The sequence below is a fragment of the Mustelus asterias genome, chromosome 23 (genome assembly GCF_964213995.1).
Source record: "Mustelus asterias chromosome 23, sMusAst1.hap1.1, whole genome shotgun sequence".
Lineage (NCBI taxonomy): Eukaryota > Metazoa > Chordata > Chondrichthyes > Carcharhiniformes > Triakidae > Mustelus > Mustelus asterias.
The window spans coordinates 53,943,334-53,956,166 of NC_135823.1; the positions used below are offsets into that span (position 1 = coordinate 53,943,334).

The 12,833-nt window shown below is 47.1% G+C and overlaps 1 protein-coding gene across 2 annotated transcripts in view; it reads left to right on the forward strand.

Moving 5' to 3' along the window:
- LOC144510794 (cytochrome P450 2K1-like) overlaps positions 1–12,095 on the forward strand; it is a 29,785-nt gene extending 17,690 nt beyond the window's left edge. For both annotated transcript variants that reach the window (XM_078240684.1, XM_078240683.1), the window contains exons 5-9: positions 2,635–2,808; positions 3,257–3,398; positions 4,516–4,703; positions 9,969–10,110; positions 11,642–12,095. In XM_078240684.1, the coding sequence (XP_078096810.1) occupies positions 2,635–2,808; positions 3,257–3,398; positions 4,516–4,703; positions 9,969–10,110; positions 11,642–11,820 (825 nt within the window). In that variant the 3' untranslated portion in view covers positions 11,821–12,095. The remainder of the gene's footprint in view (positions 1–2,634; positions 2,809–3,256; positions 3,399–4,515; positions 4,704–9,968; positions 10,111–11,641) is intronic.
- The last annotated feature ends 738 nt before the right edge of the window (positions 12,096–12,833 follow it).

The window sequence follows — 12,833 nt, forward strand, 5'->3', positions numbered from 1 at the left end:
GCGGAGCCTTTGGCGATGATCTTTGCATCGTCGATGGAGACGGGAGAGGTTCCGGAGGATTGGAGGATTGCGGATGTGGTCCCTATATTCAAGAAAGGGAACAGGGACAGCCCGGGAAATTACCGACCGGTGAGTCTAACCTCAGTGGTTGGTAAGTTGATGGAGAGGATCCTGAGAGACAGGATTTATGATCATCTAGAGAAGTTTAGTATGATCAAAAGTAGTCAGCACGGCTTTGTCAGGGGCAGGTCGTGCCTTACGAGCCTGGTTGAGTTCTTTGAAAATGTGACCAAGCACATTGACGAAGGAAGAGCGGTGGATGTGGTCTATATGGACTTCAGCAAAGCGTTCGATAAGGTCCCCCATGCAAGACTTCTTGAGAAAGTGAGAGGGCATGGGATCCAAGGGGCTGTTGCCTTGTGGATCCAGAACTGGCTTGCCTGCAGAAGGCAGAGAGTGGCTGTGGAGGGGTCTTTCTCTGCATGGAGGTCAGTGACCAGTGGAGTGCCCCAGGGATCTGTTCTGGGACCCTTGCTGTTTGTCATTTTCATAAATGACCTGGATGAGGAAGTGGAGGGATGGGTTGGTAAGTTTGCTGACGACACCAAGGTAGGTGGTGTTGTGGATAGTTTGGAGGGATGTCAGAAGTTGCAGCGAGACATAGATAGAATGCAAGACTGGGCGGAGAAGTGGCAGATGGACTTCAACCCGGATAAGTGTGTAGTGATCCATTTTGGCAGATCCAATGGGATGAAGCAGCAGTATAAAATGAAGGGTACCATTCTTAGCAGTGTAGAGGATCAGAAGGACCTTGGGGTCCGGGTCCATAGGACTCTTAAATCGGCCTCGCAGGTGGAGGATGCGGTCAAGAAGGCGTATGGCGTACTAGCCTTCATTAATCGAGGGATTGAGTTTAGGAGTCGGGAGATAATGCTGCAGCTTTATAGGACCCTGGTTAGACCCCACTTGGAGTACTGCGCGCAGTTCTGGTCACCTCATTACAGGAAAGATGTTGAAGCCATTGAAAGGGTGCAGAGGAGATTTACAAGGATGTTGCCTGGATTGGGGGGCATGCCTTATGAGGATAGGTTGAGGGAGCTTGGTCTCTTCTCCCTGGAGAGACGAAGGATGAGAGGTGACCTGATAGAGGTTTACAAGATGTTGAGGGGTCTGGATAGGGTGGACTCTCAGAGGCTATTTCCAAGGGCTGAAATGGTTGCTACGAGAGGACACAGGTTTAAGGTGCTGGGGGGTAGGTACAGGGGGGATGTCAGGGGTAAGTTTTTCACTCAGAGGGTGGTGGGTGAGTGGAATCGGCTGACGTCGGTGGTGGTGGAGGCAAACTCGTTGGGGTCTTTTAAGAGACTTCTGGATGAGTACATGGGATTTAATGGGATTGAGGGCTATAGATAGGCCTAGAGGTGGGGATGTGATCGGCGCAACTTGTGGGCCGAAGGGCCTGTTTGTGCTGTGGCTTTCTATGTTCTATGTTCTATGATATTATACATGTAGTACATTATACATAGTACAACGATATAAGTTATCTAACGTCACTTAACGTCACTTTATCCTATTCAACGAAGGGTGGGGCAGGGGGCAGGGGGCAAGGTCAGGGGCCTTACTAAAGCTCAGCCTAGGGGTCCGGGCGGTAGTTAATCCGCCACTGATGAGGAGAGATTGAATAACCTGGGATTGTTCTCCCTGGAAAGACGAAGGCTGAGTGGTGCCTTGGTGGCACAGTGGTTGGCACTGCTGCCTCACAGCACCAGGGACCCAGGTTCAATTTCCGCCCTCAGGTCAATGTATGTCTGGAGTTTGCACATTCTCGTCGTGTCTGCGTGGGTTTTGTCCGGGTGCTCCGGTTTCCTCCCACAGTCCAAAGATGTGTGGGTTAGATTGATTGGCCATGCTAAATTGACCCTAGTGTCAGGGGGATTAGCAGGGTGTGTGTGTGGGGTTATGGGAATAGGGCATGGGTGGGTTTGTGGTCGGTGCAGACTCGATGGGCCAAATGGCCTCTTTCTGCACTGTAGGGATTCTATGATTCTATGACTTGATCGAAGTTTATAAAATTATGAGGGGTGTGGATAGAGTGAACAGTTGGAAGCTTCTTCCCAGGGCAGAAATGGCAATTACAAGGGGGCACAAGTTCAAGATCAGGGGGGAAAGGTTCAGTGGAGATGTGAGGGGGAAGTTTTTTACACAGAGGGTGGTGGGGGTCTGGAATGCACTGCCAAGTGAGGTGGTTGAGGCAGTTATGTTAGCCACATTAAGACTTATCTTGATAGACACGTGACAGACGGGGAATAGAGAGATATAAATGGTTGGTCTAGATAGGGCAATGTGATTGGCGCAGGCTTGGAGGGTTGTAGGGCTTGTTTCCATGCTGTACTATTCTTTGTTTTTTATTCCAGGTAATAATCAAAGAGATTCATGTTAACATTTGGACCGGAGCTCTTTGTTCGGATGAACACTAATGGGTGCACAATCTGGACACTTTCATGCGATAGATTCAGAACATTTTAAAGATTTATTAATTGCACTGTTCTCATTGTGGAATACCGGGACGTGAGCAGGTTATTGGTTTGCTTTGATGTTCAGATAAATGCCGTTCACTTTATTTTTATACCATAGCTGTACAATGCATTTCCCTCCTTGGGATTCCTTCCTGGATCACACAAAACATTCTTCTCCAATACTGAGGAGAATATTGCTCACTTGAAGACCCTCTTCATCAATCACCATCAGAACCTGGATGAGAATGACCTGAGGAGTTTTATTGATGCATTCATGTTGCGACAACAGCAGGTAGAAACACGACTTCCCTCTTAAGAAGTGCTGTAGATTCTCTATAAGCTCTGGTTATGATGTCTTGGGACAATCAAGGGAACTTTGTTCAACTCAGCATGGCAGGATGGGCTATAAATGTCTGATTCTGTGGAAAATATCATTCTCTTTTAGATTTTCTGTAAGCTATTAAGACAGCAAGGAGAACACCCCTGTATTTCTTTGCAATACATCCACCCGGGAGAGCAGACAGAGCTTTTGTTTAACATCTTATCCAAAAGTGGCACCTCTGACAGTGCGGCATTCCTTTGGTACTACACTGGAGTAAACCCATTGCTGCCTCTTATTCCTGGCCCCTTTTCTGTCCTGCATTTCCCAATAATGTATAATTCAGTTTAATAATGCACCCATGCTACACTCTACTGGTCCCAATCCCAGTTCTGAATTTTTGTGTCGTTAACTCTTGTAGGAATCGCACAATCCTAATTCATACTTTAATGAAAACAACTTAATGTTCACCGCGAGCAACCTATTTGCTGCAGGGATGGAGACCACCTCAACCACAATTCGTTGGGGAATGCTTCTGATGATGAAATATCCAGAGATTCAGAGTAAGAAGCAGTCTGATTCCATTCTGGACCCATCTTGTTGTATCATTTTGTATGCCTCATTCTCAGATTATCATGTGTGTGATTTTGAATTTTCTTTCTACTGGCGGCACAGTAGTTAGCACTGCTGCTTCACAGCTCCAGTGACCTGGGTTCGATTCCCGGCTTGGGTCACTGTCTGTGTGGAGTTTGCACATTCTCCTCGTGTCTGCGTGGGTTTCCTCCGGGTGCTCTGGTTTCCTCTCACAGTCCAAAGATGTGCCGGTTAGGTTGATTGGCCATGCTAAAATTGCCCCTTAGTGTCCTGAGATGTGTAGGTTAGAGGGATTAGCGGGTAAATATGTAGGGATATGGGGGTCGGGTCTGGGTGGGATTGTGGTCGGTGCAGACTCGATGGGCCAAATGGCCTCTTTCTGCACTGTAGGGTTTCTGTGATTTCTGTGACTCTATCTGCTGCCCTTGCCCTTCTCGATGGTAGTGGTGTGGGTTTGGAAGGTGCTGTCTAAGGAACCTTGGTCCGTTCCTGCAGTGCATCTGGTAGATTGTCCACGCTGCTGTCACTGTTTATTGGTGGTGGAGGAAGTGAATGTTGGCGGATGCGGTCCCAATCAAGTGTGCTTTTTTTCCCTGGATGGTGTCAAGTTTCTTGTGTGTTGTTGGAGCTGCACTCATCCAGGCAAATGGAAAGTACCCCATCTCAATCCTGACTTGTGCCTTGTAAATGATGAATTAGTTTTGGGGAGTCAGGAGGTTAGTTACTTGGTGTAGGATCCCTGGCTGCTGACCTGCTTACATTGCCATAGTATTTATACGGATAGTCCAGTTCAGTTTCTGGTCAGTGCAAAGCCCCAGGATGTTGGGGAATTCAGTGATGGTAATGCCATTGAAATTTGAGTGTTGATGGTTGGATTCTCTCTTGCTGGAGGTGGTCAATGCCTGGCACTTGTGTGGCCCGAATGTTACTTTTCACTTGTCAGCCCAATGCTGGATATTGTCAAGGGCAGTCATTCAGCTCTTTTGTCCATGTTTGACCAAGGCTGTAATGAGGTCAGGAGCTGTCTTGCAGGAATAAATCCAGAACCGTACTTTCTATCACTTTCAAAATGTGCTTGTCTTGCAGAAAAGGTTCATGAGGAAATTACCAGAGTTATTGGATCAGATCGATCTCCCAGAACGCAAGATCGGAAAAGTTTGCCGTACACTGACGCAGTGATCCACGAAATCCAGAGGTTTGGTGACGTTGTGCCCATGAACCTCCCACACGAAACCACAGTGGACTTAACCTTCAAAGGATTCTTCATTCCAAAGGTACTCAAGGGACGCTGTGGCCACAACTGGGGCCTGATATTCTGACTTTTAATGGAGAGCCTGGGGAGGAAATTAGCTCTCAAGTTTGCATCTAATTACACTTTGCACCATTTGTGCCTCAGTGGTTGGTTCTCATTATATGATATGTACCAAAGTTGTTGGAGGAAGAGCAGAGGAGTGCAAGTAATTGGAAACTCCATCGTAGAGCTAGCACAGAAAGGAAGGGCCAAAAGGCCTCTTTCTCTATTGCAGCATTTGAGGTTATTCTATGTTGTAAACGAGTAGGGATAACATGGAGAAAGAGAGAATTAATTGGGAGCATATGAGTTCACAAAGAAATCTTTCATTGCACACTTTTGAATGCTGAATGTGAATTTCCCAAGGAACTTTTCAGGAGTAAATATTTGACACCGAGCCACAGCAGGAGATATCAGGAGAGATAACATAAACTGAGTTAGGCTTAAGAGGAAGACTTGCTTTTATAAAGCACTTTGCATGACTCCAGGAGGTTTCAAAACATTTTAGATCCAATGAAATACTTTTGAAGTCTAGTCACCATTGTAATGTGGGAAATGCAGCATTCGATATGGGCACAGCAAACAGCAATGTGACCATTGTAGTGTAGTGTCATGTGGTATATTGGGTTTTAATATGTTAATTCTAATTGCATAACATCACAGGAAGTGATGCAACAGCACATGATTTATTTTGCCTTGTATACACCCTCGTGGAAAGTATAAGCCAGAGCAGTAAGATGTGTTCCAGTAAAGCTCCTGTTTCATATACCTCTGCAGACTCAAGAAGTATTTTGCATTCATTTAACAAGACCAGAAACGTTGTAATAATGACCGGATAATCTTTTTCATCTCCCAGGCAGACAGAAATGGGGCCTCAGCTTCAATCCTGTCCGATTGAAAAGGCTGTGGTTGGGATTGTGGCAGGACCGATAATTCACATTGAGTGAGAATGGAACTTTTTGCAGGTCTGCCAAATCTTCCGTCTACCCTGCGACTGGTAAATCCCGGCCAGTATGGCGGCACTCCTGTACTGGAGTGGTGGTATCTGTACTGGTGTGGATATCTCTGTACCAAGGAATGGTGGTCTCTGTACTGGAGAGATAGTCTCTGTGCTGGAGTGATGGTCTCTGTGCTGGAGTGATGGTCTCTGTACTGGAGCTGTAGTCTCTGTGCTGGGGTGATGGTCTCTGTACTGGAGCTGTAGTCTTTGTACTGGAGCTGTAGTCTTTGTATTGGAGTGGTAGTCTCTGTACTGGAGCTGTAGTCTTTGTACTGGAGCTGTAGTCTTTGTATTGGAGTGGTGGTCTCTGTACTGGAGCGGTGGTCTCTGTACTGGAGCGGTGGTCTCTGTACTGGAGCAGTGGTCTCTGTACTGGAGCGGTGGTCTCTGTACTGGAGCGGTGGTCTCTGTACTGGAGCAGTGGTCTCTGTACTGGAGCGGTGTTCTCTGTACTGGAGCGGTGGTCTCTGTACTGGAGCCGTGGTCTCTGTACTGGAGCGGAGATCTCTGTACTGGAGCCGTGGTCTCTGTACTGGAGCAGTGGTCTCTGTACTGGAGCAGTGGTCTCTGTACTGGAGCGGTGGTCTCTGTACTGGAGCGGTGGTCTCTGTATTGGAGCGGAGATCTCTGTACTGGAGCGGTGGTCTCTGTACTGGAGCAGTGGTCTCTGTACTGGAGCAGTGGTCTCTGTACTGGAGCAGTGGTCTCTGTACTGGAGCGGTGATCTCTGTATTGGAGCGGTGGTCTCTGTACTGGAGCAGTGGTCTCTGCACTGGAGCGGTGGTCTCTGCACTGGAGCCGTGGTCTCTGTACTGGAGCGGTGGTCTCTGTACTGGAGCGGAGATCTCTGTACTGGAGCGGTGGTCTCTGTACTGGAGCGGAGGTCTCTGTACTGGAGCGGTGGTCTCTGTACTGGAGCGGTGGTCTCTGTACTGGAGCGGTGGTCTCTGTACTGGAGCGGTGGTCTCTGTACTGGAGCGGTGGTCTCTGTACTGGAGCGGTGGTCTCTGTACTGGAGCGGTGGTCTCTGTACTGGAGCGGTGGTCTCTGTATTGGAGCCGTGGTCTCTGTACTGGAGCGGTGGTCTCTGTATTGGAGCGGTGGTCTCTGTATTGGAGCAGTGGTCTCTGTATTGGAGCGGTGGTCTCTGTACTGGAGCGGTGGTCTCTGTACTGGAGCGGTGGTCTCTGTACTGGAGCGGTGATCTCTGTATTGGAGCGGTGTTCTCTGCACTGGAGCGGAGATCTCTGTACTGGAGCCGTGGTCTCTGTACTGGAGCAGTGGTCTCTGTACTGGAGCGGTGGTCTCTGTACTGGAGCAGTGGTCTCTGTACTGGAGCGGTGGTCTCTGTACTGGAGCAGTGGTCTCTGTACTGGAGCAGTGGTCTCTGTACTGGAGCGGTGGTCTCTGTACTGGAGCAGTGGTCTCTGTACTGGAGCGGTGGTCTCTGTACTGGAGCGGTGGTCTCTGTACTGGAGCCGTGGTCTCTGTACTGGAGCGGTGGTCTCTGTACTGGAGCGGAGATCTCTGTACTGGAGCGGTGGTCTCTGTACTGGAGCGGAGATCTCTGTACTGGAGCGGTGGTCTCTGCACTGGAGCGGTGGTCTCTGTACTGGAGCGGTGGTCTCTGTACTGGAGCAGTGATCTCTGTACTGGAGCGGAGATCTCTGTACTGGAGCGGTGGTCTCTGTACTGGAGCGGTGGTCTCTGTACTGGAGCAGTGATCTCTGTACTGGAGCGGAGATCTCTGTACTGGAGCGGTGGTCTCTGTACTGGAGCGGAGGTCTCTGTACTGGAGCGGTGGTCTCTGTATTGGAGCCGTGGTCTCTGTACTGGAGCCGTGGTCTCTGTGCTAAGGCCCTGCAATTTGATTTGACACAGAGGTTGGAAGGGTGATTAACAGTGAGGCGGAGTGTCTTGGGCTCCAAGAAGATATGGACAGAATGATCAAATGGGCAGATAATTGGTGGATGAAATTTAATCCTGAAAAGTGTGAAGTGATACACTTTGGAAGGAGTAATTTGACAAAGTATTTAATGAATGGTAGGACACTAGGAAGTTCTGTGGAACAAAGGGACATTGATGTGTTTGTCCACAGATCTCTGAAAGTGGAAGGGCATGTTGGTAGGGTGGTGAAAAAGACATTTGGGACACTTGCCTTTATCAATCGAGGCATAGATTACAAAAGCAGGGAAGTCACGTTGGAGTTGTATAGAACTTTGATGAGGCCACAGCTAGAGTTCTGTGTGCAGTTCTGGTTGCCACATTATTGGAAGGATGTGATTGCACTGGAGGGGGTGCAGAGGAGATTTACCAGGGCACTGCCTGGATGGAACATTTAAGTTATAAAGAGAAGTTGGATAGCTTTGGGTTGTTTTCGTTGGAGCAGAGAAGACTGAGGGGCGACCTGATTGAGGTGTATAAGATTATGAGAGACACAGACAGCGTGGATAAGGAGCAGTTCTTCCCCTTAGTTGAAGGATCAGTCACGAGGGGACATAGGTTCAAGGTGAGGGGCAGGAGGTTTGGGGGGATGTGAGGAAAACCCTGTTTACCCAGAGGGTGGTGACGGTCTGGAATGCGCTGCCTGGGATAATGGTGGAGGCGGGTTGCCTCAGATCTTTTAAAAAGGATCTGGATGAGCACTTGGCACGTCATAGCATTCAGGGCTATGGGCCAAGTGCTGGCAGATGGGATTAAGTAGGAGTTCAGGTGTTTCTAACGTGTCAATGTGGACCTGATGGGCTGAAGGGCTTCTTCTGCGCTGTATAATCCTGTGATTCGATGAGAAGTGAACATGAACCCAACTATGACATCGCGACCACAAATGTAGGGTCTGAGGGGGAGAGATGTGGCAGGTGGAGAAGGTAACATGGGGATATCCAGAGTTTGGGGCCCAGACAGCTGAAAGCACAGCTTCTTGCTGGTGGAATGAGTAAAACTGGGGCTGGCCAAGGGGCCAGAATTGGAATGGAAATTCTATATTTAAATATACATTTCAGTTACTAGTCGTGTACCGCAAGGATCTGTTTTGGGGCCACTGCTGTTTCTCATTTTTATAAATGACCTAGATGAGGGTGTAGAAGGATGGGTTAGTAAATTTGTGGATGACACTAAAGTCGGTGGAGTTGTGGACAGTGCGGAAGGATGTTGAAAGTTACAGAGGGACATAGATAAGCTGCAGAGCTGGGCTGAAAGGTGGCAAATAGAGTTTAATGCGAAAAAGTGGGAGGTAATTCACTTTCGAAGGAGTAACAGGAATTCAGAGTATTGGGCTAATGGTAAGGTACTTGGTAGTGTGGATGAGCAGAGAGATCTCGGTGTCCATGTGCATAGATCCCTGAAAGCTGGCACCCAGGTTGATAGGGTTGTTAAGAAAGCATACGGTGTGTTAGCTTTTATTGGTAGGGGGATTGAGTTTCGGAGCCATGAGGCCATGTTGCAGCTGTACAAAACTCTGGTGCAGCCGCACTTGGAGTATTGCGTACAGTTCTGGTCGCCGCATTAAGACCATAAGACCATAAGACATAGGAGCGGAAGTAAGGCCATTCGGCCCATCTAGTCCACTCCACCATTCAATCATGGTTGATTTCAACTCCATTTACCCGCACTCTCCCCATAGCCCTTAATTCCTCGAGAAATCAAGAATTTATCGGAAGAATGTGCAAGCATTGGAAAGGGTGCAGAGGAGATTTACCAGGATGTTGCCTGATATGGTGGGAAGGTCTTATGAGGAAAGGCTGAGGGACTTGAGACTGTTTTCGTTAGAGAGAAGAAGGTTAAGAGGTGACGTAATAGAGGCATACAAGATGATCAGAGGATTAGATAGGGTGGACAGTGAGAGACTTTTTCCTCGGATGGTGATGGCTAGCACAAGGGGACATAGTTTTAAATTGAGGGGTGATAGATATAGGACAGGTGTCAGAGGTAGGTTCTTTACTCAGAGAGTAGTAAGGGCATGGAATGCCCTGCCTGCAACAGTAGTGGACTCGCCAACATTAAGGGCATTTAAATGGTCATTGGATAAACATATGGATGATATTGGAATAGCGTAGGTTAGATGTGCTTTAGATTGGTTTCACAGGTCAGCACAACATCGAGGGCCAAAGGGCCTGTTCTGTGCTGTAATGTTCTATGTTTTAAGCTTACACTGAGATGACTGATTAACAACAGTATAAATATTTTCAGCAATGCCTTACATTAACAAAATACAAGTATCATATGAAAATTATATTTTAATATTTCCAGGGAACCCATGTGATTCCATTGCTGTCCTCTGTGCTGTATGATAAAACCCAATGGGAAAAACCAAATGAGTTCAACCCGTCTCACTTTCTGGATGCTGAGGGCAAGTTTGTGAGGAGAGAAGCCTTCATACCTTTCTCCGCAGGTAGCACAACTTGTGACTTTATTGGACTGTGTATTGGTGGAAACATTCTCTCCCTTGCTGGGGAAAATAACATGTAGGAAATGCAACATGTCTATTATCTTTTTCTTGATGGGGTGTGAGGTGTTGCTGTCTTTTTTCTCAGACTGCCTAAACCTACTTATCTCCACAATGGTGAGACTGGCTAAGGGAGCTTGAACTGGGAATTAATGGAACACTCATTTATTAAAACTGCACCTTCACAGTTTCAGGGTATCATAACTTTCAGCATGCCAATGTCTTTGATCCAGAGTCACTATTGAAATGGAGGGAACACTGCCAGCAATTCACAAACAATGCCAGATTGCACCTCAGTCTCATGTTTGATCTGAAACATGGTCCCTCTGAAAGGGGCACTCTCCGTTCTGCACCCAGACACCATCCTGGATTTTGTGCTCAAGTCTCTGGAGTGGGGCTTGGAGGCCCTTTTTCTCAGAGATTCTGAAGCATTTAATTTTGTTCTGAGCCTGAGATACAGAGACCTCAAGGACAAATACTTCAACCCAGTCAGACTGTATTGAGTGACATTCAATAAGTGAATGAAACTGCACTTAAGTGTTGATAAGACATACAGTTACCCCTCAGGTGGACTGTCCAAGATGATTGCAGGTTGCCAAGGTCAGATCTGACCGGAATGGCTCATCTTATTTGTTCAGTGCTGTCCCATAGGATTCTCAATCCTCCTGATATTGCTTCCTGTTCTCTGGAAAGGTTTCGTTAGCATGCATGCTCATCTCATGCTCATCCTAATATCACTTGGCTGTTAGCCAGTGGGTGTGTGATCATCCCTTCATTGGTTAACTTTAACTGTTGGCAGAATTCCCTCCCGAATTACCAATGCCATTTTGTCTATATCCAGCAGCCCTGTATTGTTACTGCAGCAGCATAATTGCTCGAATGTTAGTTTTAATCTGGAACAATGCAATTCTGTTGTTTTTAATGGTTTCCCTGGGGTTTTGCAAAGTAGGACTTGATTCGGTTGATTGACTGGTGTGGTCATATGACTGGGTGATGCTAGGCTTACACAGATAATTCAAGCTCAGTTGCTGTTTAGATGCTGCTTTTGAGTTGAGAGGGAGAGAGTGCTCTGACTCTCTTTTCCCCTCTCTGAAGTTGGAGACTGGAATCTGCCAGATAATTCTCTTTCTCTGAAGCTTCTAAACTGTAGCTCTCAGATGGAGCGATCCCTTTATGTTTCTGAAGCCTGGAGATTGGGAGCTGCCAGAGTTTAGGTTTAAGATCCAGGCTCACTTCATAATGTAGCTTGGAGTTCTGATTTGGTCCCTAACAGCCGACACATTGATTCTAACATGTTTCATACTGTAGTTTATTGTCAATTTGAACAGACATGAAAACTGGTGGCAGGGCCTCAGACTGATGTGTCTGACCTGTCACAGAAAACTGCAATGTTCCATTTGCTGTTTTAAAAATCATTCTGAATAACTTTGTTTCTTTGAGCAGCATCATTGACATCTTTGCAATTTTTTTTCTGTAGGTCGGAGGGCCTGCGCTGGTGAGATCCTGGCTAGGATGGAACTGTTCCTGTTCTTTACGGCTCTGGTACAAAAATTCAAGTTTCAAGTTCCACCGAATGTCAGTGAATTGGGACTCGAGTCGGGTGTGGGTGTAACTTCATTCCCTAAGTACCCGTATGTGTGTGCAGTCCGTCGCTGATTTATACAATGATTTACCTGATAACTTCTTTAATCACTTATAGAAATATGTGGGGCATTTTTTTACACAGTGTCTGTAATGTTTGTCATTGGGCTGAGATGTGTGGGTGAAGTTTATGGTGTGTCTACAACACACATGAATGTGTCATTAATGCACAAATAGGACAGAAGTGTCTTCGAGTCATAGAGTCATAGAGGTTTATAGCATGTAAACAGGCCCTTCGGCCCAACTTGTCCATGCCGCCCTTTTTTTTAAAACCCCTGAGCTAATCCCAATTGCCCACATTTGGCCCATATCCCTCTATACCCATCGCACCCATGTAACTATCTAAATGCTTTTTAAAAGACAAAATTGTACCCGCCTCTACTACTACCTCTGGCAGCTTGTTCCAGACACTCACCATCCTCTGCATGAAATAATTGCCCCTCTGGACACTTTTGTATCTCTCCCCTCTCACCGTAAACCTATGCCCTCTAGTTTTAGACTCCCCTACCTTTGGGAAAAGATATTAACTGTCTAGCTGATCTGTGCCCCTCATTATTTTATACACCTCTATAAGATCACCCCTCAGCCTTCCACGCTCCAGAGAAAAAAGTCCCAGTCTATCCAGCCTCTCCTTATAACTCAATCCATCAAGTCCCGGTAGCATCCTAGTAAATCCTTTCTGCACTCTTTCTAGTTTAATAATATCCTTCCTATAATAGGGTGACCAGAATTGCACACAGAGAGTGGTGGGGGCCTGGAATGCGCTGCCAAGTAGGGTGGTGGAGGCAGACACGCTGGCATCGTTTAAGACTTATCTGGATAGTCACATGAGCAGTCTGGGAATGGAGGGATACAAACGAATGGTCTAGTTGGACCAATGAGCAGCACAGGCTTGGAGGGCCGAAGAGCCTGTTTCCTGTGCTGTACTGTTCTTTGTTCTTTGTTAGTATTCCAAGTGTGGCCTTACCAATGTCTTGTACAACTTCAACAAGACATTCCAACTCCTGTATTCACTGTTCTGACCAATG